The sequence below is a fragment of the Pan paniscus genome, chromosome 9 (genome assembly GCF_029289425.2).
Source record: "Pan paniscus chromosome 9, NHGRI_mPanPan1-v2.0_pri, whole genome shotgun sequence".
NCBI lineage: Eukaryota > Metazoa > Chordata > Mammalia > Primates > Hominidae > Pan > Pan paniscus.
In genome coordinates, this window is record NC_073258.2 from 119977824 (window position 1) to 120005358 (window position 27535).

The 27535-nt window shown below is 42.9% G+C and overlaps 1 protein-coding gene and 1 pseudogene across 1 annotated transcript in view; one reads left to right on the forward strand and one right to left on the reverse strand.

The window, feature by feature from the left end:
• The window catches only part of CBL (Cbl proto-oncogene), a 104520-nt gene that overhangs the window by 66453 nt on the left and 10532 nt on the right, over positions 1-27535 (forward strand). Inside the window, exons 4-14 of the mRNA XM_003819995.5 lie at positions 1923-2079; positions 2888-3009; positions 4049-4186; positions 5818-5905; positions 6227-6358; positions 6571-6774; positions 13019-13150; positions 13239-13616; positions 15901-15995; positions 26840-26956; positions 27307-27404. Of these exons, the coding sequence (XP_003820043.3) occupies positions 1923-2079; positions 2888-3009; positions 4049-4186; positions 5818-5905; positions 6227-6358; positions 6571-6774; positions 13019-13150; positions 13239-13616; positions 15901-15995; positions 26840-26956; positions 27307-27404 (1661 nt within the window). The remainder of the gene's footprint in view (positions 1-1922; positions 2080-2887; positions 3010-4048; positions 4187-5817; positions 5906-6226; positions 6359-6570; positions 6775-13018; positions 13151-13238; positions 13617-15900; positions 15996-26839; positions 26957-27306; positions 27405-27535) is intronic.
• LOC112441231 (U6 spliceosomal RNA) lies at positions 17632-17747 on the reverse strand (annotated as a pseudogene).

Genomic DNA, 27535 nt, shown 5'->3' on the forward strand with positions numbered 1-27535 from the left:
TTTTACTAATGAAATATTTAAAATTTGGGAACTCTGAGAAAAGTAATATATGTGTATGTATTTCCTGGCTTTGGTTAAATATTAAGTTTTTGCTCTGTTCATTGTTTTTAAAAAATAGTTTTGCAGATTAAATTGAAACCCATGCTCTTTGAATAGTCTTCCCTTTCTCTTCCCATCCATTGTGGGTTTTTTTTTGAGACGGAGTCTTGCTCTGTTGCCCAGGCTGGAGTGCAGTGGTGCGATCTCCACTTACTGCAAGCTCTGCCTCCTGGGTTCATGCCATTCTCCTGCCTCAGCCTCCTGAGTCGCTGGGACTATAGGTGCCTGCCACCACGCCCGGCTAATTTTTTGCATTTTTAATAGAGACAGGGTTTCACCATGTCAGCCAGGATGGTCTCGACTTCTGACCCTCGTGATCCACCTGCTTCGGCATCCCAAAGTGCTGGGATTACAGGCGTGAGCCACCATGCCCAGCCCCATTCTGCTCTTAATGGACATGTACATTTCACATTATTTGCTATCAGCAGTGAGCAATATCTAAGTTGTCTTCATATGCAAGAAATTGTCTTTATTTACATATGTAGGAGTGGAATTGCTAAGTCTTGGGGTTTTACATCTTTTGCTTTGCTAAGTATTGTCCAATTTCTTTCCAAAATGGTGTACCAGTTCATATTTTACGGTAGCCCCACAATGTGGCTAACGCTGGCGATGTGAATTGGTGTAATATTTTGCTTTATATTCCCTGATGAGAAGGGAGATTGAGCTTCTTCTCACCTTTATGACCAGTCAAGATTCTTATTCTTACTTGCCTGTTCCTATTTCTGATTTACCCATTTTCTTATTGAGTGGTTTATCTTTCTCTTATTATAGGTTACTAGTTCTTTGTTAGTTACTTACATTACAAATATCTTCTCCCAGTCTGTGGCTTACCTTTTCCGTTTTGCTGTATTGTCTCTCTATATATTATATAGGTTGATTTATGCGTCAAGCTTGTATTTTTAAGTATAAATATAAATATCCTGGGTTTTGTCGTGTTACTTTTTTTTTTTTTTTTGAGACAGGATGTCACTCTCTTGCCTAGTCTGGTGTGCAGTGATACAATCAATCATAGCTCATCGCAGCCTCAAACTCTTGGATTCAAGCAGTTCTCCCAAGTAGCTGGGACTACACGTGTGTGCTGCCAGGCCCAGCTAATTTGCAGAGACAGGATTTTGCTGTGTTACCCAGGCTGGTCTTGAGGTCCTGGCCTCAAATAATCTTTCCCCCTGGCCTCTCAAAGTACTAGGATTACAAGCGTGAGCCACTGTGCTAGGCCCAAGTTTCTCTTTAAAGGCCTTCATTTTTGGCCAGGCACAGTGGCTCACTCCTGTAGTCCCAGCACTTTAGGTGGCCAAGGCAGGAGGATTTCTTGAGGCCAGAAGTTTGAGACTACTACCCTGGATGACATTACAAGACCTGGTCTTTATTTGTAAATTATTTTTTATTTTTCTTTTCTTTTTTTGCAGCAAGGTTTCACTCTGTTGCCCAGGCTGTAGTGCAGTGGCACGATCTCACTTGCAACCTCTGCCTCCAAAGTTCAAGTGATTTTCCCACCTCATCCTCCAGAGTAGCTGGAACTAATTAGTCTGGCTAATTTTGTTTATTTGTTTTTGTAGAGACAAAGTTTCACCATATTGCCCAGTCTGGGCTCAAGCAATCTGCCCACTTTGGCCTCTCAAAGTGCTGGGCCTCCTAAAGGCATGCACCATGGCTCCTGGTCCCCTTCTTTCTTTTCTTAAAGAAGTTGACCTGTATTTTGAATTACGAGAATTGAAATTGGTATTGAGAGCTTAATGTGGCTCTCCTTCCTTTCCTTGATTATGGCGATGCCTGGAATTATCTCTGTTATTTCACTTTATGCCTCCTCTCCACCCCCACCCCAGGACGATAGTCCCTTGGAAGAGCTTTCGACAGGCTCTACATGAAGTGCATCCCATCAGTTCTGGGCTGGAGGCCATGGCTCTGAAATCCACTATTGATCTGACCTGCAATGATTATATTTCGGTTTTTGAATTTGACATCTTTACCCGACTCTTTCAGGTAGGATACTAAAAAAGTTGACTAAACTGGTTACTGCTACTTTGCTGAAGAGAAAGCTTTTTTTTTTTTTTTAAATAACATTTGGGGTTTTTGTCTGTATGAAAGTATTTTAATTCATTTTAGGAACTATGCCAAAAAAAAGATTAAAACTATCTCATATTAAAAATATATGTATGTGTGTGTATGTATATATAGTGAAAATGACAGCTATACCAACTGCTTTCTTCTCCTCACATCTTTCCTTGTTATTGAATATTCTTCTTTTGTATCATTTTAATGTTTGTAGAATGGCCAGAATATGGATATATTAGTTTTCTGATATTGGATATTTATGTATGTTTGCAACTGTTTCTCCTGTTTTATTGAAATTGACTGTTAATATTGAGATGTTTAGATGCTTCAAAAACAACTCCTTTCTTTTTCTCTAAAAATAACGCTTTCTCTGGTGTAGTCTGTGCCAATTTGCATACACATTTATTTGGAACTTATTAGTTGCACCTATAGGCCCTATCCTGGTTTTCAGTTTGTTGTTGTTCAACCCCACTACTGTTAATTAGAGCTGCTTTACAAATTCTAGAATTTTCATTTTGTATCGTTAAGTTTCCCCCTATAAGCATATATTCTTTTCTTCGTAGCTTTTCAGAGTTTTTAATCTCCTGAACACGTGTGTCTTCTCTCTGAGTGATGGTATAATTAAAAATTTCTGACAATGAATTGAGAGTTGGTGTTTTTTTTTTTTTTTCTCATTGCCCTCTGAGTTGGTTGTACATCTGACCTGAATAGTCTGTGATTGATCTCGTTTCTTTAGCCCTGGTCCTCTTTGCTCAGGAATTGGAACAGCCTCGCTGTAACTCATCCTGGCTACATGGCTTTTTTGACGTATGACGAAGTGAAAGCTCGGCTCCAGAAATTCATTCACAAACCTGGCAGGTCAGTGCAATGACGCAAAGAGATTTATTCTTCTGAATTTCGTTATCTTGAGACTTCTGCTAGTATAGAAGAAACATGACCTTTATTAGTTTCGCAATAGCCAAGATTCTGCAATAGGATTGATACCTGTTTATCAGACATATTGACTTAATTCAGATCCTATAATTTGATAAATGTTTTCAGGCCACTTAAGCATTGAGTTTATGGCCGGGCACAGTGGCTCACCCCTGTTATCCCAGCACTTTGGGAGGCCGAGGCGGGCAGATCACGAGGTCAGGAGTTTGAGACCAGCCTGGCCAAAGTGGTAAAACCCTGTCTCTACTAAAAATACAAAAATTATCCAGGTGTGGTGCGGGTGCCTGTAATCCCAGCTACTCAGGAGGCTGAGGCAGGAGAATCACTTGAACCTGGGAGGTGGAGGTTGCAGTGAGCCGAGATCATGTCATTGCACTCTAGCCTGGGCAACAAGAGCGAAACCCCATCTCAAAAACAACAAAAACAAAAAAAGAATAGAGTTTATGTGTCTTTTGCTTCTGGTGTGGAGTCATGGAAGAAGTTACTCTCTTTTTAAAAATATTTTCTTTCTTTTTTCTTGTCACTGACTTGAAGCTCAGAAGTAGTTATTCTTGGCTGGGTGTGGTGGCTCACGCCTGTAATCCCAGCACTTTGGGAGGCCAAGGTGGGCAGATACTTGAGATCAGAAGTTTAAGACTGGCCTGGCCAACATGGCGAAACCCCATCTCTACTAAAAATACAAAAACTAGCCAGGTGTGGTGGCACATACTGTAGTCCCAGCTACTCAGGAGGCTGAGGCAGGAGAATCATTTGAACCCAGGAGGTGGAGGCTGCAGTGAGCTGAGATTGTGCCACTGCACTCTAGCCTGGGTGACAGAGCCAGACTCCATCTTAAAAAAAAAAAAAAAGAAAGAAAGTTATTGTTATTCTTGACGGTTCTTTTGATTTTTGTCTGTATCTTGCCTTGCCTTCCACCCTAATACCAGCATAATCTACTAAAGCTTCTGTTTATGTCTGTTCATAGTTATATCTTCCGGCTGAGCTGTACTCGTCTGGGTCAGTGGGCTATTGGGTATGTTACTGCTGATGGGAACATTCTCCAGACAATCCCTCACAATAAACCTCTCTTCCAAGCACTGATTGATGGCTTCAGGGAAGGCTTGTGAGTACCTACTGCATACCATCTGTTAGAGTCTAGGAACTTAGGGGCTGTCCAACCTCATCATTAATGACTTTATTCCAGGTTTCTTAAACTGCAGACTAAGATTGAGGAAAATATTAACAGATGATATTGATTTGACCTTCAGGTCCTGGAAGACTTTTGTTTTTCTTTTTTAGGGATTCCATGAGTGAAATTATTCTCTACCACTTCAGTTATTACCATAAATAAATTTTATCTTTCTTTTTTCCAAATGTTAACTTATTTTCAAGCCTGTGTTAGGTTTTAAAATATACCAATTAGCGGGAAATTTGACCAGTTATTTAACTAGCCGGCATTCAAGTGATTCAATGTTCCTAATGGCCATAGGCCTCAGTGGCCTTCATCTGCTTTCATCCTCACTTCGCTTTTGTTCAGCAGCATTTCTTCAGGCCTTGGGCTACTGTAACCTATGCTGCTGTTTATAACTAAGTCCTTATTTATTCCAGAATTGCTATTCCTTTGAGAATTCAAATTAATTATCAGTTGGTGAACACTTAAAAATACTAACAGTTGACCAGATGGCAGAAAACTAGCTTATGTTTTGAAGTGATTAGGAAAATACATTTTATATTATACATTATCTTTTACTTACAATAGCATTGGGACTGAAAGGAGTGCTGCCCCAAATGTCAGAACAGTTTGATGTTAGAAACTGTGGATCTCCCTGGTAGATGATCTCAGTAGCTTAATTTGCATATTGTTACATTGCTTTTAAATTGGTGTCTCTCATTTTCTTAAACCTGTAAACCTTCTTTGATCAAAAGCAAATGCAGTTTAAACTAAGAAGTTAAGCCGGGTGCAGTGGTTCACACCTGTGATCCCAGCACTTTGGGAGGCTGAGACGGGTGGATCACCTGAGGTCAGGAGTTCAAGACCAGCCTGGCCAACATGGCAAAACCCTGTCTGTACTAAAAGTACAAAAAGTTAGCCGGACGTGGTGGTGGGTGCCTGTAATCCCAGCTACTTGGGAGGCTGAGGCAGGAGAATCACTTGAATCCAGGAGGCGGAGGTTTCAGTGAGCCAAGATCACTCACTGCAACCTCAAAAAAAAATAAGAATCTGTCACACACACACACACACACACACACACACACACACACACACACAAAGAATTTCTATCTGGTGGCCATCCATTGATTAAAAATGGGTTGGTAAACTGTGACCCATGGGCCACCTGTTTGTTCTCCCGGGGAGCCAAGATAGCTTTTCCTAAGAGTCGTTTTGAAAAAAACAATCAGAGAAGAATATGTGACACAGACTAAATGTGGCCTACAAATCCTAAATGATTTTCTATCTGGCCCTTTACAGAAAAGCTTTGCTAACCAACCCCTTGATTAAAAGATAGAGCCTATGGCATTGTTACCTGGAGAAGGAATAATAGTTTTTGGAGAATACCTTTAAACTGTTCTGTGTTTTTTATTTTTTTGAAGTATTATTTTTTGGAAGTATTTTTTTTTTAAAGTAAGATTTATCTTTATACTTACACCACGTTGCCCTTTTAGAATGGAGAAACTCCCAGATTCCATTTGTCTATATTAGCAAGCACTGGTAAATTGGCTTCAATAAAACCCAGGGTTGATTACTCTTTACAGCTATTTGTTTCCTGATGGACGAAATCAGAATCCTGATCTGACTGGCTTATGTGAACCAACTCCCCAAGACCATATCAAAGTGACCCAGGTGAGTTTTGTTTCACATTATAACCATATCACTGGACACAAGCTTTAGTATATTCTTTATAGAACTGACAGCATAATTGAATTCATTGGAACCCATCGACTAGATTAGTGTATTTGTGTGTATGTGGTTTCACTTTAAACCCTGGAGCTTAAAATAGGACCCAGACTAGATGCTTTCTGGTTTAATAGAAAATAAACCACTGTTGTGACATTTTTATATAAGCAAAATTTGTATAGGAAACAAGTCTTCACTTTTTCTGTTAACATTTATAATTGCAGTTATTTATTCAACTAATAGTCTTTTAATTTTTTTTAATCAAAGGAACAATATGAATTATACTGTGAGATGGGCTCCACATTCCAACTATGTAAAATATGTGCTGAAAATGATAAGGATGTAAAGATTGAGCCCTGTGGACACCTCATGTGCACATCCTGTCTTACATCCTGGCAGGTACGGATCTAAACAGCGACTTTTTTCAGCTATGTAATCACCTTGGAAAATTCGGTATTATATAGCCTTTACTGATATAAGGGGTGGCCTGGCTTTTGGGGTTAGGTTTAAACTTTTACTTTTTTTTAATCTCTAGGAAATGTATTTTCTAGTAGATTAATATTTTAAGTATTTTCAGATGCATCTGTTACTATCTTTTGCTTCTTCTGCAGGAATCAGAAGGTCAGGGCTGTCCTTTCTGCCGATGTGAAATTAAAGGTACTGAACCCATCGTGGTAGATCCGTTTGATCCTAGAGGGAGTGGCAGCCTGTTGAGGCAAGGAGCAGAGGGAGCTCCCTCCCCAAATTACGATGATGATGATGATGAACGAGCTGATGATACTCTCTTCATGATGAAGGAATTGGCTGGTGCCAAGGTAAGATGGCAGTTTAGGAGACTGGCAAAATCCATTGTGAGTTGTGTTCTAAAGCCGTAAAACACTTAACGATATCCAAACTACAATGATAGGTAGTATTAATAGCTAATATTTATTGAGCATTTACTATATGACACATATTGTGTTAAGCACTTTACTTGTTTTTTACTCATATAATCTTTACTACAGCCCTATGAGTACATACTACTATTATCCTTATTTAACAGATGAAGAAACTGAGGCACAAAGAGGTTAAGGAATTTGCCGAAGATCACACAGCTAGTAGGTTGAAGCATCTGTGAGCTGCATCTATGACCAGGCATTCCAGCTTAAGGCCCATGTTCTTACTGTCTGTATTTTTTAGGACTAAGACTTTATTCATATCTGTTGGTGGAGAATATGAGGGAGAAATAAAAGAACTGGACCCTCTTTTGCTAATGCAACTAGAATAAGTTCTGTTCCCTTTTTTTTTTATTTTAATGGAGTCTTGGCATTAGAAGGTTGGGGCTGGGCATGCCTATAGCTCATGCCTATAATCCCAGTACTTTGGGAGGTTGAGGCTGGAGGATCAGTTGAGCCCAGTTTGAGGCCAGCCTTGGCAATATAGTGAGACCCTATCTCTACCCCTGACTCCAAAACAAAAAAAAGCTGGGTATGGTGTTGTGCACCTGTAGTTCTAACTACTCTGGAGGCCAAGGCTGGAGGATCAGTTGAGCCCAGCAATTCGACATAGCAAGACCGTATCTTTACCACCACTGCCCCCATGCCCCCCCCTAAAAAAAAAAATAGCTGGGCATGATGGTGTACGCCTGTAGTTCTAACTAGTCTGGAGACTGAGACAGGAGGATTGCTTGATCCCAGGAATTCAAGGCGGGAGTGAGTTGTGATTGTACCACTGCACTCTAGGTTGGGTGACAGAGCGAGACCCTGTCTCATAAATAAATAGTAATTGTATACAATGTGTAGTGTGACTTATTTCTGTAAAAAAAAATTTTTAAGCATATACGTAGAAAAACTGGATGACTACATACCAAACTAATCACTGTTATTTCTGAGGATAGGAATTCAGAGCACTTAAATTCTGCGGAATATTTGAATTTTTTACAATTAATACTTATTACTTTTTCAAAGTGTTTGTTGTGCTAGATGGTTGAGTGCTATATGGGATAAGTCTAAGACAAGGCTTTCAAGGAGCTAATCGTTTTATTTAGGAAAAGGACATATGTGCAGGTGAAACACTTCAACACAAGGCAGACAGTGAACATTGTTCCAAATTGTTGGGTACACTATAAGTCGGATAGGAGTTTAGAGGAAAGAAGTAAAGGAACACACTTTCCCTAGCCATCTGTAGAAATGTAAACAGAAAAAAAACCAGCCTCATGTATTTTGTCATTTGGCCATTCCATAATTTATTTTGTCTTCCTTTTAATGAACATTGATATTGTTTGCAGGCTTATGTATATTGGCCTGCTTTTACAAGTCTGTCTAGGCTAGCAGTGGGATTGCTGCATAAGGGAGTGTGTATTTCAACTGTGATAGGCGGGAGGTTATAATTAACAGAGGGGCTTATGGGAATATCACAGTGATAATGGTATTTTGTTTTTTAGCTGGATGGTAGGTAAGTATATGGATGTTTTATTCCTTGTACTTTATAGTTCATTATATATTTTGTATGAGTAAAATAATTTGAGTGAAAATATTTAACTTTTGGTTAGTTATTAAAGTTTATCCCCCTTTTTTGGTCTTGAAATCACTCTTGAAGGTATGGAAAAGAATGAGAATGCCTGTTTCTTCACATCCTGGTAGATGTTGTTTGTTGTTTTATTTTGATTTGTTTTTAATATACTGAATCTACTTACAGTTGGTGAATGCACATGGATTTTTTTTTAAGGTTTAAAAGAATTGCTAAAAAAACTTACAAAAACATTGGTTCCCTGCCTCTGCCCCCTCCAGCACCTCTCTGTCCCCTCGTTCAGAGTTTTAATTCTTGAAACTGTTTACTACCTCTGTGTTTCTTAACCATGTGCTTATACTGCTTTTTCTGGATTCTTGATCTCTTCACCTCAGATGTTGTGGGAGAGGGTTTAGGTCTCTTATATCTCCCTCCTCCCTACCCCATATCCTCCCACTACAGTTACTTGAATTTGGCTTAGTACTAATGTTTACATGATTTCACTCCTTACTGTGCCAAGTAACATACTATACAATAATTACTTTTGCTTTCTTATACAACTTGCTGCTTTTCCTGGTATAATTATTTTTATTTTCTTAGTTTTTAGTTTGTACCTGTCACTACCAAATCATATCATACTCTCAAACATCCTCTCAATATAGTTTCTATGAAATAAAATCTGTTAGTATAGTAGTATGTGATACCGTGTACTGCTTTGTAGGAAATAGGAGTCATCTGTGTTCCGCTCCAGTCTGCTCCAGTTATTCCTGTGCCACACTACTTGTCACCCTGAGGTGTCCCCTCGCCATCCTCATGGGACTTCATTGCCTCTCCTCTGTTGGAGTACCTTGGTTCCCATGTTTTCCTCTTTTTTGCTTTACTTCTTTGTTTATGTCCTTAAAGTAGCTTTCTGTGAAAGGGTGAGAGAGAAACTTCTTGAGATCTTTGGTATCTTAAAATGCCTTTATTCAACCCTCAAACGTGAATTGACTAGTTACAGAATTCTAGATTAATAAATATTCTGCTCTAAATTGTTAAGGCTTCACTGACTTCTAGCTTCTAATGTATTTTTGCTTTTCAGTGCTTCCTTTCCCTCTGTCACCAAAAGCCTCTTTTTTTTTTTTTTGAGACGGAGTCGCTCTGTCACCCAGGCTGGAGTGCAGTGGCGCAATCTCGGCTCACTGCAACCTCTGCCTCCCGGGTTCACACCATTCTCCTGCCTCAGCCTCCTGAGTAGCTGGGACTACAGGCGCCTGCCACCACGCCCGGCTAATTTTTTTTTTGTATTTTTAGTAGAAACAGGGTTTCACCATGTTAGCCAGGATGGTCTTGATCTCCTGACCTTGTGATCCGCCTGCCTCGGCCTCCCAAAGTGCTGGGATTACAGGTGTGAGCCACTGCACCTGGCCCAACAGAAGCTTTTAAGATATTTTCCTCATCCTTGATTTGATGAAAATTGTAAGGGTATTTTTGGTTTGTTTGTTGTGGGTTTCCTTTCTTTCATTGAGCTAGGTATGTAATAAACCCTTTCTATTTGGATATTTATGTCCTTTAAGTCTTGAAGTCTTGGAAATGTTCGTATTTCTCTGATCACTTATTTTCCATTTATAAATTTATAAAGGTTCCACCTTTTCTGGAGCCTTATATGCTATGATAAAAGAATATTGCGGCCGGATGCGGTGGCTCACGCGTGTAATCCCAGCACTTCGGGAGGCCGAAGCGGGCAGATCACCTGAGATCAGAAGTTCCATACCAGCCTGGCCAGTGTGGTGAAACCCTGTCTCTACTAAAAATACGAAAATTAGCCAGGCATGGTGGCGCATGCCTATAATCCCAGTTACTTGGGAGGCTGAGGCCAGAGAATGGCTTGAACCTGGGAGGCAGAGGTTGCAGCGAGCTGAGATCGCACTATTGCACTCCAGCCTGGGCAACAAGAGTGAGACTCCATCTCAAAAAAAAAAAAAAAAGACTACTGCAAGGATCCATTATGATGTTGAGACATGAATTTTAAAATATGATTAGTTCAACCCTCTGTGCCTAAGGAACGAGAGAAGGATTGATGATCGGCAGAGAGGGCCTTCCAGAATGGGGAAAGGATTTAAAGAATGATACGGAAGTCGAAATAATCATTAGAATGTGCAGGAAACACTGAGGAGATGAGCCTGAATAGAGCAGCGTTGATGTTGGTTAGGGAGTTGTGGGAAATACCTTTCTTTGGTTGCAGAGACCAGATTAGAAAGACTTGTGAAAGCTGGGCAGGAGGGTGAGATTTTGTAACAGGGCAAATTGGGAGTTACTGGTGGTTTTTGAGTTGGTGAGTGTTTAAGAATGGCTAAGCTGATAGTGGTAAGCAGAAGGATGTGGTGAGATAAACTACAAGTTGGGAAGTTCACTAGGTTGTTTTAATAAATCACGGCCACCCGCGGTGGCTCACGCCTGTAATGCCAGCCCTTTGGGAGGCCAAGTGCAAGGAGGATCACTTTAGCCCAGAGGTTTGAGTCCACCCTGGGCAACATGACAAGATCCCGTCTACCTGTGCCTTCCCCCCACCCCCCCCCCCAAAAAAAAAGCCGCATGTGGTGGCGCACAGCTTGTCCCAGCTACTTGAGAGGCTGAGGCAGGAGGATGGCTTGAGCCCAGGAGGTCAAGGCTGCAGTGCACCATGTTTGTGCCGCTGCAGTCCAGCCTGGGCTACAGAGCAAGACCCTGTCTCCCATAAATAAATAAGGTCTGGGGTTGGTAAGTAGAATGAAATGAAATATACAGGTATGAGAATCTTTTAGGGAAAAATAAGCAGGATATAGCTACTGACAAAATAATTATGATGAAGTGAGTGGAGGCTTGACTAGTAACTTTGACTTTTGTCATTGAGCTGTTTAGCTGCTCATGCTGCATTGTCAGCTAATTGGGAACCCGTTATCTTAAGCATGTGGATAAAGCAAAGAGTTAAAGATGAGAGCTTTTCTGTCATCCACCACCCAGCACTAATAACATGACTAAATATGGCTGTTTTTCTGTCAGTGTTGCTTTGCTGTTGGGGAATTTAAATGCAGAGTAGCATTTTTTTTTAATGAATTACTGTGTATCTCTTGACAGCTTACTTTGACAAGCTTATCAGCTATTCCTAAGCCTGCTATAGGCAGGGAAATGGAAAAGGTTATATATGTGTTCTTTCTTCTAATTTGGTACCTCATTTTTTAGAGCTCAAATTGACAGAAAATATTAATCCTTTTTAATTCTTTCTTTTTTTTTGAGACGGAGTCTTGCTCTTTTGCCCAGGCTGGAGTGCAGTGGCGCTATCTCGGCTCACTGCAAGCTCCGCCTCCCAGGTTCATGCCATTCTCCTGCCTCAGCCTCCTGAATAGCTGGGACTACAGGCGCCCGCCACTGCGCCTGGCTAATTTTTTGTATTTTTAGTAGAGACGGGGTTTCACCGTGTTAGCCAAGATGGTCTCGATCTCCTGACCTTGTGATCCACCCGCCTCAGCCTCCCAAAGTGCTGGGATTACAGGCGTGAGCCACCACGCCTGGCCTTAATTCTTGAATTGAAATAATTTATTTCTTTGGAAGGACTCAAGATGCTTTTTAGTGATATTCTTGATCATTTTTCTTTACAAATTCACCTTAAAAAATTTTTAGTTAAAAAAAATTTTTTAGAGGGATCTCACTATGTTGACAAGGCTGATCTTGAACTCCTGGCCTCAAGCAATCCTCCTGCCTCCCAAAATGCAGGATTACAGGTGTGAGCCACTGTACCGACTCTCATCTTCTTTCTTACCTTAATAACCCATAGAGAATTCACCGTCATCGATCTCTTTCTTTATTATGTCCCTTAAACATTGTTTTCCCAGGTACTTTGTTGAGAGGTTAATATCTGCACCCCCCGCCCCACCGCCATCCTTTTTTTTTTTTTTTTTTTTTTTGTCGAGACAGGCTCTTGCTCTGTTGCCCAGGCTGGAGTATGGTGGCCAGATTATGGTTCACTGCAGTCTCAAACTCCTAGGCTCAAGCAATCTTCCTGCTTTAGCCTCCCAAATAGCTGTGTGCCACCATGGCCCAGCTAATTTTTTATTTTATTTTTTGTAGAGATGGGGGTCTCATTATGTTGCCCATACTGGTCTCGAACTCCTGCCTCCCAAAATGTTAGTATTACAGGTGTGGGCCACTGTGCATGGCCTGCCCCTTACTTTTTATATGGATTCCTATTTTTAATCTTGAAAAGATTTTTTTCTTTCTCCAAAGATGAGGGGGTAGAAAACTGTAGTAATTTTTAAAGTTGTAAGCTAGGAAACTTTTTGTAGCCCTGTCCTTCCTAGATAGATTACCTGTAGCTTGCCATGGGTATGGTGTTTCTGTGATTGAGAGTGCCCTCTTATGGTGACACAAAAATTATTCAGGAAGTGCTAGAGTCTCTGGAAGTTTTTTAAGAGGGTGTGTGCGACCTCAAACCTAGGTCTGGCCCATTTGTAGTTTAAGTGTTCCCTTGGTATTTGCCATCCACAGCTTTAGGAGAGTTGAAAGATGCCATTTCCCCAAACGAAAGTAATCTGTTAAATTTTTTATGTACCCTAGGTGGAACGGCCGCCTTCTCCATTCTCCATGGCCCCACAAGCTTCCCTTCCCCCGGTGCCACCACGACTTGACCTTCTGCCGCAGCGAGTATGTGTTCCCTCAAGTGCTTCTGCTCTTGGAACTGCTTCTAAGGTAAAGCATTTTCCATTACTGCAGTTTTTGGATTCTTTGCTGTGTACTAGTGGGTTTTTATTGATTTGCTTTCACCCTGCTTCCACAGGCTGCTTCTGGCTCCCTTCATAAAGACAAACCATTGCCAGTACCTCCCACACTTCGAGATCTTCCACCACCACCGCCTCCAGACCGGCCATATTCTGTTGGAGCAGAATCCCGACCTCAAAGACGCCCCTTGCCTTGTACACCAGGCGACTGTCCCTCCAGAGACAAACTGCCCCCTGTCCCCTCTAGCCGCCTTGGAGACTCATGGCTGCCCCGGCCAATCCCCAAAGTACCAGTATCTGCCCCAAGTTCCAGTGATCCCTGGACAGGAAGAGAATTAACCAACCGGCACTCACTTCCATTTTCATTGCCCTCACAAATGGAGCCCAGACCAGATGTGCCTAGGCTTGGAAGCACGTTCAGTCTGGATACCTCCATGGTGAGTCTTAATTTTGAAACTATCTAACCTGTTAAGAAATATGTGTGGGCCAGGCACAGTGGCTCATGTCTGTAATCCCAGCAATCTGGGAGGCCAAGGTGGGTGGATCGCTTGAGCCGAGGATTTCGAGACCAGCCTGGGGGACATAGTGAAACCCTGTCTCTACAAAAATTACAAAAATTAGCTGGGCGTGGTGGCACTTGCCTGTAATTCCAGCTACTCGGGAGGCTGAGGTGGGAATATTGCTTGGGCCCAGGAGGCCAAGCTTTCAGTGAGCCATGATTGCACCACTGCACTCCAGCCTAGGCAATAGAGTAAGACCCTGTCTTGAAAAAAAAGAAGAAAGAAAAAGAAATATGTGTGGATAGAAGTTTATGGGTTGAAATTTTGTGATAAGTTTTATATGGAATTCAGAGATGCTATAACATAATTCCTACCCTCAAGAAATATGGCTGGGCGTGGTGGCTCACACCTGCAATCACAGCACTTTAGGAGGCCGAGGCGGGTGGATCACCTGAGGTCAGGAGTTTGAGACCACCCTGGCTAACATGATGAAACCCCGTCTCTACTAAAAATACAAAAAATTAACTGGGCCTGGTGGTGGGTGTCTGTAATTCCAGCTACTCAGGAGGCTGAGGCAGGAGAATCACTTGAACCCGGAGGCAGAGGTTGCAGTGAGCTGAGATCAGGTGATTGCACTCCAGCCTGGGCAACAAGAGTGAAACTTTGTCTCAAAAAAAAAATGTGTATATTCACAGACCAGATGAGGCAGTTTGTAAATATTGCAGTAAATGTCCTTTCATAAATGCCATTTGTAATCTAACTAGAAAACACTTAAGTTTTAGAGAAATAAGAGGTTATTCCCAGATAGGGCAATCATGAGGACTTTATAGAAGGAGTGGCATCTGAATCTGAAGTATTTCTTTGGAAAGTGGATACGGTTTTCAGATTGATAACAGCCACAATGACAGAAATGCCTAAGGTGTATTGTGGAATGATGATTAGGTTATTTTAAGTAGAGCAGAAATTTTGTCAGTAGGAGAAAGAACTGGAAAGGAACATGACACTAGATTAGAGAGAGTTGAATACCCTCTCCCAAAAGAATTTTAATTTTATATGGTAGGAAATGAAGAGCATTTGAAGGGGGTAGGTTATTGGTCCTTTGTCTAAATATGCAAGAAAGGGTCCAGAACTGAGAGGTGGGAGAGGAATATTTGATGTTTTGTTCATTTATGCACTCAACAAAAGTCTTGCCCTCACAAAGTTTATATTCTAATGGGAGGAAGATGGAATATAAACATGTTAATTGAATAACATAGTATGTTCACAGTCACAAGTGCTATGGAGAAAAATAGCCCAAAGAAGGGTATAGAGAAAGCTGGCATAGGAGTGGGAGGTATGTGAAGTTATAGAGTACAATTCTGAGCAGAAACCTGTAGCAGTAGGAGGATGTGCCATGCTGATCCCAGGGGAGATTATTCCAGGATGAAGGAAAAAGCAAGTGAGTTTGGGAGAGACTGAAGAATAACAAAGGGGTTTAATGTAGCCAGTACTAAATGAGCAAGAGAGAGAATCATTGTTTATGAGCAGAGTGGGCAGCCAGATGATTAGGTCGAAGCCTTTCGAGAGCATGAAATAAAGACTTGTTAAGGCTTGAAAAGCAGTCAGTGGGTGGGAAAAAAGGTAAGTACCACATGTGCACCGCATGCGCGTAAAAACGAAACTTTTACCTGGCTGACTGTTGGATTTGAAATGAGCAGTTGATGGAAGCATCAGCAAGTAGGCAGTCAGAAATCCAAGGAGGCAGAATGGGAAGAGTGAAGTTGAGAAGTGTTGTGGCACTAAGTGAATGGCATCTCTTGGTTGCAGAGAATGGGTAACACTCAAGTGGTACCTGTGGGGTGGATAGCCTAATTAGTGAGTGTGGATTAGGTTTGACTTTCTGGCAGCATCAGTATAGAATGACCATTTTGCGTTTGGATATAGATTATTGAAGATACTAATGGTATTTGTGTAGATAGCCAATTTACTCAAATCTTTTTAGAATTAAACCAAAAAGTTCATTTCCCTGGCTCTTTCTAGATCTCCACCTCCCTAAACTTTACATTTGAAGGTTCTTTGGAGCCTTAAGGCCCCTAAGCGTTTGGTCAGATATGATAACCCCTGGGCATGGCATTGAGAGTTAGGTTTGTATCTGTTATTGTTATTTTGAAAAGGTTCAATGAGAGCAGAGGCTCAGCTGTGGTAGGAAAGTTGTTTTTCAACACTTTTCTTTACTTTCCAGAGTACGAATAGCAGCCCATTAGTAGGTCCAGAGTGTGACCACCCCAAAATCAAACCTTCCTCATCTGCCAATGCCATTTATTCTCTGGCTGCCAGGTAAGTCTGCTAAAGCTATATTTTGTACAGTGGAGTTGTTACTTGTAAAAAGCTTACTTGCAGAAAATTGAGAAAACCCAGAAAAGTGTAAAAAAGAAAATAAAAATTAATCTCTGTTTGCACCATGTAGAAATGATGATATTTTATGTTTTAGAGTATTTCCTTCTTTTCCTTTCTCTGCATATGTGTACCTAGATCTGTTTTGCTGGGGCCTGTCAATTTTATTAATATTTTCAAGGAAGTAATTTTGGATATCTGCCATCTGTTTCATTGCTCTGCGCTCTTTATTCTTCCAGCTTTCTTTAAGTTTAATTTGCTGTTTTCCTAGCTTCGTGAAATGGACGCTGTGTTGATCTGCTCAGGCTGCCATGGCAAAATACCACCTATTGGGTGGTTTAAATAGCAGAAATTTATTTTCCCTGAGTTCTGGAGGCTGGAAGTCTGAGATCAGGGTGCCTGCATGGTGGCTTTCCGGTGAGGGCTCTCTTCCTGCATCTCACTATGTCCTTACATGGCCATCCTCAGTGTTTGCACAGATAGAGAGAGAGAGAGAGAGAGCGAGCATGCACAAGCTCTCTGGGGTCTCTTCCTATAAGGACACCAATGCTACTGGATCTGGGTCCTCCTATTCTTATGACTTCATCCAACCTTAATTACATCCTTAGAGGCCCCATCTCCAAATACAGCCACCCCTCAGTATATATGCATGCAGGGGATTAGTTCCAAGACCCCAGCATATACCAGAACGCACATGGTCGGGTCCCACACTTGGCCCTGTGGAACCACATATATAAAAAGTTGGCCCTCCCTGTATGTGGGCTCTAATGAATACTGTATTTTTGAGCCAAACTTGGTTGCAGTCAGGGAACCCAAGGATACAGAAGCCTGACTGTGTTTATTGATGAAAATCTATGCGCACACTGAGAATAAGGGCTTCAACAGATGGTTTTAGGGGGAACACAAACAGATGTTTTACGGTATTCCACCCATTTTGATATGTCATATTTTCATTAAGTTCAAAATACATACTTTTTCTATTTGTGATTTCTTCTTTAATGTATGAGTTATTCATATGTTGCCTGATTTTCATATATTTGAAAATTTTCTAGTTATCCTTCTGTTACTGCTGGCTTTATTCCAATATGGTCAGAAACCATACTGTCAGCTAGTTTATGGTAAAATTTGGTAATTTGTATCACCCTCAGTTCCTAAGAATGTGTATTTTGCAGTTTTTGGGTTGTAACATTCTGTATAAGTTAATGAGGTCAAGTTTGTTAATTGTGTTAAATCTTGTATCTCCCTAGAATCTTTTTTAAAATTTCTCTGCTATTGGATAACTGAGAGGAGAATGTTAAATTCTCCACCTATGACTGTGGTTTTTTTCTTTTCCTTTTAGTTATATTTATTTGTGTTATCTGTATATTTAGCCTATGTAATTGGGGTACATAGAAATTTAGAATTTTTGATACTAAGTAAGTTTTTATTACAATCAAATACCTCTTTTACTCTGTAGTTCTATTTCTTGCCTGCCTTAAGTCTGCTTTGCCATATATGAAAGTGGCTACATCACCTGTCTGTTAGTATTTGCATAACCTCTGTATTATACCATTTCACTCCTCTATTTTTTTTTTTTTTTTGTAATATGGAACGCTTGATGAATTTGTGTGTCATCCTTGCGTAGAGGCCATGATAATCATGGTAATCATCTCTGTATCGTTCCAGTTGTAGTGTATGAGCTGCTGAAGTGAGCACAACTCCTTCTATTCTTTAATAGTTATCAAGAGATTCCATCATGCACTCTTGACTTACTAGAGTTTGTTTCATTTATTTATTTAGAGATAGGGTCTTGATCTGTTGCCCAGGTTGGAGTGCAAAGGCTCAATCATAGCTCACTGCAGCCTCAACATACTGGGCTCAAGAGATCCTCCCGCCTCAGTCTCCTGAGTAACTGGGACTCCAGGCATTCGCCACCATGCCTGGCTAGGTTTTTAATTTTTTATTTTTAATAGAGACAGGGTCTAGCTGTGTTGACCAGGCTGGTCTTGAACTACTGGTGTCAAGAGATCCTCCTGTCTCAGCTTCCTGAAATGCTGGGAAATACAGATGTGAGCCATCACACCCAGCCTACAGAGTATTTTAAATCAGCATCTCTGTTTGTTGCCCAGGCTGGAGTGCAGTGGCGCAGTCTTGGCTCACTGCAGTCTAAACTTCCCAGGCTCAAGTGATCCTCCTGCCTCAGCCTCCCGAGTAGCTGGGACCACAGATGCGCACTACCACACTCAGCTAATTTTTGCATTTTTTGTGGAGATGGGGTTTTGCCATGTTGCCCAGGCTGGTCTCGAACTTCTGGGCTCAAGAGGTTTGCCCGCCTTGGCCTCCCAGAGTGCAGGGATTATAGGCGAAAGCCACTGTGCCCAGCCCACTTTTAATTTTTTAAAAAGCTACTTGGCCGGGTGCAGTGGCTCACACCTGTAATCCCAGCACTTTGGGAGGCCAAGGTGGGTGGATCACATCAGGAGATTGAGACCATCCTGGCTAATGCGGTGAAACCCCATCTCTACTAAAAATACAAAAAAATTAGCCAGGCATGGCGGTGGGCACCTGTAGTCCCAGCTACTCAGGAGGCGGAGGTTGCAGTGAGCCGAGATCTTGCCACTGCACTCCAGCCTGGGCGACAGAGCGAGACTCTGTCTCAAACAAAAAAGAGATACTTTCACTGAATACAGCATCTATTTTCGTTTTGTTTTGTTTCGTATGTTTTGTTTTGAGACGGAGTCTTGCTCTGTCACCCAGGCTGGAGTCCAGTGGCACGATCTTGGCTCACTGCAACCTCTGCCTCCTGGGTTCAAGCGAATCTCCTGACTCAGCCTCCCAAGTAATTACAGGCACACACCACCATGCCCAGCTAATTTTTTATTTTTTTATTTTTTAGTAGTGACAGGGTTTCACCATGTTGGCCAGGCTGGTCTCGAACTCCTGACCTCGAGTGACCTGCCCGCCTCAGCCTCCCAAAGTGCTGGGATTTATAGGTGTGAGCCACTGCGCCTGGCCCAGTGTAGCATCTGAACTGAAGTTGTTTTCTTTCAGCAGTTTAAAAATGTCATTCCACTCTCTTTTGGCTTCCACTGTTTCTGTTGAGAAATTAGCCGTCAGCCTTAATGTTACTCCTTTAAAGGTAATGTTTCTTGGCTGTGAGTGGTGGCTCACGCCTGTAATCCCAACACTTTGGGAAGCCAAGGCAGGAGGATCACTTGAGTCTGGGAGTTTGAGACCAGTCTGGGCAACATAGTAATACTCCCATCTTTACAAAAAATATCAGCCAACCATGGTGGCATACGCCTTTAGTCCCAGCTACTGGGGAGGCTAAGGTTTGCTGGAGCCCAGGACGTTGAGGCTGCTGTGAGCTGTGATGGCACTACTTCAATCCAGCTTGGGTTACAGAGCACGACCCTGTCTCAAAAAAATAAAATTGAAAAATAAATAAATAGGCCAGATAAATAGGCCAGGTGCAGTGGCTCATGCCTGTAATCTCAGCATTTTGGGAGGCCGAGGCAAGCGGATTGCCTGAACTCCGGGTTTGAGATCAGCTTGAGCAACATGGCGAAACCCTATCTCTATGAAAAATATACAAAAATGTAGCTGGGCATGGTGGTGCACACCTGTGGTCCTAGCTGCTCAGGAGGCTGAAGTGGGCGGATCGCCTAAGCCCAGAAGGTCGAGGCTGTAGTGCGCCATGATTGTGCCACTGCAGTCCAGCGTGGGCAACACAGTGAGACCCTGTCTCAAAAAATAAAAATATATATTTTTAAAAAAATGATAATGCTTATTTTCCTAGCTGCCTACAAAATGTTTTCCCCCGCTCTGGGTCCCAGCAGTTTTACTATATCTTCCTTTGTGGTTTTGTTTATATTTATCTTTTAATCCTTCATAAGTTTTCATAAGTTTTTTTTTCTTTTTTTTTTGAGACGGAGTCTCACTCTGTCACCCAGGCTGGAATGCAATGTTGCGATCTCAGCTCATTGCAACCTTTGCCTCCCAGGTTCAAGCAATTCTCCCACCTCAGCCAAGTAGCTGGGATTTTAGGCATGTGCCACCATGCCTGGCTAATTTTTGTATTTTTAGTAGAGATGGGGTTTCACCATTTTGGCCAGGCTGGTCTCGAACTGCTAATGTCAAGTGATCCACCTGCCTCAGCCTCTCAAAGTGCTAGGATTACAGGCATGAGCCACTGCACCCTGGCCTCCTTTTCTTTTTCAAACACTAACTAGAACCAAACCTCCGTAAGTTTGGTAAAGTTTATTTAGTTTGTGATATTTTTAATCAGTTTTAGGACATTGTCAGCCACTTTTCCTGAAAACAGACTGAATATTGCAGTCCCTCTTTGTCCTCCTCTTCTGGGACTACCTTTTCCGGAATGTTAGACCTTTTCACTATGTCTCCGAGAGCTCTTATGCTGATGTCTTTTTTTTTTTTTCCATTATTTTTTTCTTGGCATACTTTATTTTCTTTTTTTTTTTTGAGGTGGAGTCTTGCTCTGTCACCCAGGCTGGAGTGCAGTGGCGCAGTCTCGGCTCACTGCAAGCTGCGCCTCCCGGGTTCATGCCATTCTCCTGCCTCAGCTTCCCGAGTAGCTGGGACTACAGGCGCCCGCCACCACGCCCCGCTAATTTTTTGTATTTTTTTAGTAGTGACGGGGTTTCACCACGTTAGCCAGGATGGTCTCAATCTCCTGACCTTGTGATCTGCCCGCCTTGGCCTCCCAAAGTGCTGGGATTACAGGCGTGAGCCACCGCGCCCGGCCTATTTTCTTTGATTTTTAAATTTATTCAGCCTCCCTAGTAACTGAGACTATAGGTGTGTGCCACCACACCTAGCTAATTTTTGTATTTTGTGTAGATACGGGGTTTTGCTGTGTTGCCCAGTTTTATTTTTCGATACAGATGCTCCTCAACTTAAGATGGGGTTATGTCCCAGTAAACCCATTGTAAGTTGAAAGTGCATTTTGACTTACAGTATTTTCGACTGGGTTTATCCAAATATTACTCCATTGTAAGTAGAGAAGTGTATTTAATGTTTATTACTTTTGCACCATTGTAAAGTTGAAAAATTGTAAGTTGGGGACTGTCTGTGTTGTATTTTTAAGTTCTAGTATTTTCTTTTTTTTTTTATTTTTTATTTTTTATTTTTTATTGATCATTCTTGGGTGTTTCTCACAGAGGGGGATTTGGCAGGGTCACAGGACAAGAGTGGAGGGAAGGTCAGCAGATAAACAAGTGAACAAAGTTCTCTGGTTTTCCTAGGCAGAGGACCCTGCGGCCTTCCGCAGTGTTTGTGTCCCTGGGTACTTGAGATTAGGGAGTGGTGATGACTCTTAACGAACATGCTGCCTTCAAGCATCTGTTTAACAAAGCACATCTTGCACCGCCCTTAATCCATTCAACCCTGAGTGGATACAGCACATGTTTCAGAGAGCACAGGGTTGGGGGTAAGGTCACAGATCAACAGGATCCCAAGGCAGAAGAATTTTTCTTAGTACAGAACAAAATGAAAAGTCTCCCATGTCTACCTCTTTCTACACAGACACGGCAACCATCCGATTTCTCAATCTTTTCCCCACCTTTCCCCCCTTTCTATTCCACAAAACCGCCATTGTCTTCATGGCCCGTTCTCAATGAGCTGTTGAGTACACCTCCCAGATGGGGTGGTGGCCGGGCAGAGGAGCTCCTCACTTCCCAGTAGGGGCGGCCGGGCAGAAGCGCCCCTCACCTCCCGGACGGGGCGGCTGGCCGGGTGGGGGGCTGACCCCCCCACCTCCCTCCCGGACGGGGCGGCTGGCCGGGCAGAGGGGCTCCTCACTTCCCAGTAGGGGTGGCCGGGCAGAGGCGCCCCTCACCTCCCGGACGGGGTGGCTGGCTGGGCGGGGGGCTGACCCCCCCACCTCCCTCCCGGACGGAGCGGCTGGCCGGGCAGAGGGGCTCCTCACTTCCCAGTAGGGGTGGCCGGGCAGAGGCGCCCCTCACCTCCCGGACAGGGCGGCTGGCCGGGCGGGGGGCTGACCCCCCCATCTCCCTCCCGGACGGGGCGGCTGGCCGGGCAGAGGGGCTCCTCACTTCCCGGTAGGGGTGGCCGGGCAGAGGCGCCCCTCACCTCCCGGACGGGGTGGCTGGCTGGGCGGGGGGCTGACCCCCCCATCTCCCTCCCAGACGAGGAGGGAGGACGCTCCTCACTTCTCAGACGGGGTGGCTGCCGGGCGGAGGGGCTCCTCACTTCTCAGACGGGGCGGTTGCCAGGCAGAGGGTCTCCTCACTTCTCAGACGGGGCGGCCGGGCAGAGACGCTCCTCACATCCCGGACGGGGCGGCAGGGCAGAGGTGCTCCCCACATCTCAGACGATGGGCGGCCGGGCAGAGACGCTCCTCACTTCCCAGATGTGATGGCGGCCGGGAAGAGGCGCTCCTCACTTCCTAGATGGGATGGCGGCTGGGCAGAGACGCTCCTCACTTTCCAGACTGGGCAGCCAGGCAGAGGGGCTCCTCACATCCCAGACGATGGGCGGTCAGGCGGAGATGCTCCTCACTTCCCAGACGGGGTGGCTGCCAGGCAGAGGCTGCAATCTCGGCACTTAGGGAGGCCAAGGCAGGCGGCTGGGAGGTGGTTGTAGCGAGCCGAGTTCACGCCACTGCACTCCAGCCTGGGCGCCATTGAGCACTGAGTTAACGAGACTCCGTCTGCAATCCCAGCACCTTGGGAGGCCGAGGCTGGCAGATCACTCGCGGTTAGGAGCTGGAGACCAGCCCGGCCGACACATCGAAACCCCGTCTCCACCAAAAAAATACGAAAACCAGTCAGGCGTGGCGGCGCGCGCCTGCAATCGCAGGCACTCGGCAGGCTGAGGCAGGAGAATCAGGCAGGGAGGTTGCAGTGAGCTGAGATGGCAGCAGTACCGTCCAGCTTCGGCTCGGCATCAGAGGGAGGAGTTCTAGTATTTTCATGTGATTTTAAAAAATGTATCGATTCCATCCTTTTTTTTTTCTTTTTTGAGACAGAGTCTCACTCTGTCGCCCAGGTTGGAGTGCAGTGGTGCAGTCTCGGCTCTCTGCAACGTCTGTCTCCCAGGTTCAAGCGATTCTCCTGCCTCAGCCTCCTGAGTAGCTAGGATTACAAGCATGTGCCACCACCACGTCTGGCTAATTTTTGTATATTTAGTAGAGACAGGGTTTCACCGTGTTGGCCAGGCTGGTCTTGAACTCCTGACCTCAAGTGATCCACCCACCTTTGCCTCCCAAAGGGCTGGGATTACAGACGTGAGCCATCGTGCCCATCCCATCTTCTTTTTTTTTATTGAACACATAAATTATTATTTTAATGGCCATATGTAACTCCAACTCTGTCCAGCTTGGCAAGACAGCCAAAATATCTATTTGGCTTTTCAATTGCTGCTTTCTGCTTGTTTTCTCAAAATCTAGCCCCATGTGTAAACAGTTTAGGGATTTGCAGTAGCTCTAGGGAAAATTGCTGGCATTTCAGGTATACTTCTCTGCTATTCCCTCCTCTGTATTTTTTGGTCCCTTATACCTTGGCTGTCATTATACCCCAAAATTCCTGTCTCTTCTTAGTCTGTTTTCTGTTGTCATAACAGAATACCTGAGATTAAGTAATCTATAAAGAAAAGTTTATTTAGCCCACGCTTTTGGAAGCTGGAATGTTGAAAAGCATGGCGCTGGCATGGTGAGGGCCTTCCTGCTGCCTTGTAACAAGGCATCAGCATATGAAGGTGGTAACTAAGTTTCCAACACGTGAAACTGGGGGACACATTTAAATCGTAGCATTCTCACCAGCCCATTGAGACTACTTTAAACCCCTAGTTCAAAACCCCTAATATAGGGCTTACTCTAATGTATTCTTTCTTGAATCTTAGCCTGTTAAGTCGTGGCTGCCTGGTTGCTCTCCAGTGTCTTCTTTCTTTTAAAGCATATATTGCCAACATGCTTTGTGAGAAGGAGGTTCAATTATGTATTTTATGGACTTTATTAACAGAATTATAATTAAAAATTTTAAAAGTTAGGCACGGTGGCTCACGCCTGTAATCCCAGCACTTTTGGGAGGCCAAGGTGGGTGGACCACTTGAGGTCCGGAGATCGAGACCAGCCTGGGCAACATGGTGAAACCCTGTGTCTACTAAAAACACAAAAATTAGCTGGGTGTGGTGGCGGGCGCCTGTACTCCCAGCTACTTGGGAGGCTGGGGCAGGAGAAATGCTTGAATCTGGGAAGTGGAGGTTGCAGTGAGCCAAGATCACACCATTGCACTCCAGCCTGGACGACTGAGTCTCCGTCTCCAAAAAAAAAAAAAAAAATTATTGCCTTTTTAATGACCCTTTTTACAAAAATAATACATGTTAACTAAAATTTAGAAAATATAGGTAAGCAGGCTGGGTGCAGTGGCTCACGCCTGTAATCCCAGCACTTTGGGAGGCCAGGGCTGGCAGGTCATGAGGTCAAGATCGAGACCATCCTGGCCAATATGGTGAAACCCCGTCTGTACTAAAAATACAAAAATTAGCTGGGTGTGGTGGCATGTGCTTGTGGTCCCAGCTGCTCGGTAGGCTGAGGCAGGAGAATCGCTTGAACCTGGAAGGCAGAGGTTGCAGTGAGCCTAGATCACGCCGCTGCACTCCAGCCTGGTGCCACAGTGAGACTCCGTCTCAAAAAGGAAAAAAAGAAAAAGGAAATATAGGTAAGCAACACTGAAGAAATAAATGTTACCTGTAATCTTACTACCTAGAATCAGACAGTAGTTAGCAATTGGATACATGTTCATTGCCATTCTTCCTTGTATGAAATCATATTGTCATTGCTGGTTTTCACTAAAAATATCTTGAACATCTTTGCATGTTATTACATATTCTGTTGCAATGATTTTCAAATTATTTCACGATTATACATCAGTGTAACTAAAGTGGAATCTCAGTTTGTAAAATAGATAAGAACAGATCTATTGTAGTAGAAGCAGCAGTAGGCTTCCGTGGCTCCGGCTTGGAACCTCTAAGGCACTTGGGGACACAGTTGTGTGGTTCAGTATTTATTCAGTACATTATTATTTGGTATTTAAGTTATTGCCTAATTTTCCAGCATTATAAATAATGCTGCAATGAATGTTCTTGATGGTTTCCTTAGGGAAAATTCTCAGAAATGGAATTTCTGAGACCAAGAGTATGCATGTTTGGTAAATACTTTTGTTGAATTACACAACAGAAACGTATCAATTCCTTATTTCTACAGCTCTGTAACAAAGTACCCATTCATTTCCCTACACCTTCACTGACAGCATGTGGCCAAATACCACATTAAGAACAAACTAGGGATGGGTGGGGTGACTCAGGCCTGTAATCCTAGCATTTTGGGAGGCTGGGGCGGGAGGATCACTTGAACCCAAGAGTTTAAGATCAGCCTGGGCAACATAGTGAGACTCTGTCTCTACAAAAAAAAAAAAAATTTTTTTTAATTAGCCGGGTATTGTGGCACATGTCTGTAGTCCCACCTACTGAGGAGGCTGAGTTGGGAGGATCACTTGAGCCCAGGAGATCAAGGCTGCAGTGGGTTGTCATCATGCCACTGTGCTCCAGTGAAAAATCTAGGTGTTTCTTTCTGAATATGGATTGTCCTCCCGCCATCTCATTTTATTGTGAAAACTTACAAAGATAGTAAAGGTGAAAGAATTTTACAGTGAACACCCATATACTGATCACCTGGATTCTACTTTTAGCATTTTATTATACTTGTTTTATCAGACTATATGTCTGTCTTTTGATGTTTTCAAAGTAAATTGTAGATACCAATACACTTCTGCCTCAGAACTTCAGCATGCGTTGCACAAATCTTAAGTGGATATTTCCCATTAACGGCAAAAAACACAATTACTTTTGCACCAACCTAATAAAAGTAATATGTAGATATAAGAAAAAAACCTCAAGTGAGATTAAAGGGGACTTCTGTGTTCTGTGTTAAGTTTCTATGGCACTTAAGTGTGTATTATAAATGTGTTGCTTTTATAATTAGGAAAACTAAGCATCAAGCAGACAAACGAAAGAGATGCTCCTTGTAGCATCTTTAGGATATGCAAAAATAATAGGAAGGGAGGAGAAACACAAATTCACACTCCAAGAAGTAGGTTTTTGTGTGTCTTTTTTTCCCCCCTACAATTTAGTGGGGTGTTTTTGTATTTCTTGGGAGTTTTTTCATTTCATTTCATGCGGTGGCAGAAGTCTTGTTTCCAAAGTTTCTGGGTGAAAGTTACATGTGGATATAACAGCCAGATCCTTGATGTGGGAGTCAGTAGATCTGGGATCTAGCCTCAGAATTTACGCTAACTGCGGTCGCTTTATCTCTCTCTATTTTAAATTTTTCTTATATAAAACAAGGAGTTTGAGAAAGCTTTTGCCAAGCTATGCATTCCTTGAAACCATAGGTAGAGTTTAGAATTGGAATTTAGTTTACAGTTCTAACATTGTCAGAAAAAATCTTGCTGTTTCTCTAACTCTAGGGCCTGGGACTCTATAATGAAACTTCTGTGGGGGATTAGGACTAACCAGTATCTCAGGTGATTAGCCCAGTATATCACCTCTGAAGCATAAAAGCTGCACCTTTGGTCAGTTGAAAGTGACATTTTTAGTTAGTGTACTTTTGCTAATTACTTGTCTTGGTCAGCAGAAATAATAGTTCCCTAGGTGACATGTATTTTGCTCTGTTCAGTTTGAGTTATGTCTGTTTTTAAGCCATTTATTTTATACTTCAAAGTTTACTGGTTTGTTACTTCTTTTTCTATTTTTTATTCTTCATCTTCCAGACCTCTTCCTGTGCCAAAACTGCCACCTGGGGAGCAATGTGAGGGTGAAGAGGACACAGAGTACATGACTCCCTCCTCCAGGCCTCTACGGCCTTTGGATACATCCCAGAGTTCACGGTAGGTTCACAACAACCCTTTTTGGGCCCTATACCTTTATGTGGGTAATTGACACCCTTCACCTGCTTGGCTTGCTACCTGCACATAACTGTTATCCAGTCAGATTAAAGCAGAAAGATAAAGATAAATCTAGCCCTTAATGGTTTAAGCCTTTTGTAGCTGTAGGTAATTACACTTATGGTTTCTCAGCAACATGAGAACCTCAAAAACACATACACCTATAACTTGCCACAAGAGTCAACTTTAACGTTTATTAGTGATATTGGCAAAACGAGAAGATGAATCTTCATAAGTTTATAGATAACAGTTCTATTTCCAAAGATCATTATGGCACTTTCCTTCTGGTTCAGAGCATGTGATTGCGACCAGCAGATTGATAGCTGTACGTATGAAGCAATGTATAATATTCAGTCCCAGGCGCCATCTATCACCGAGAGCAGCACCTTTGGTAAGTTGCCATTCTGCTACTTTAAAAATCATTGATATGTCATAGGAATGAACATGTAATATTTGGCAATTGAGATAGCTTGATCTAAGCTCAAAATTCTTCTGTAGCTGGGACTACAGGTATGTGCCACC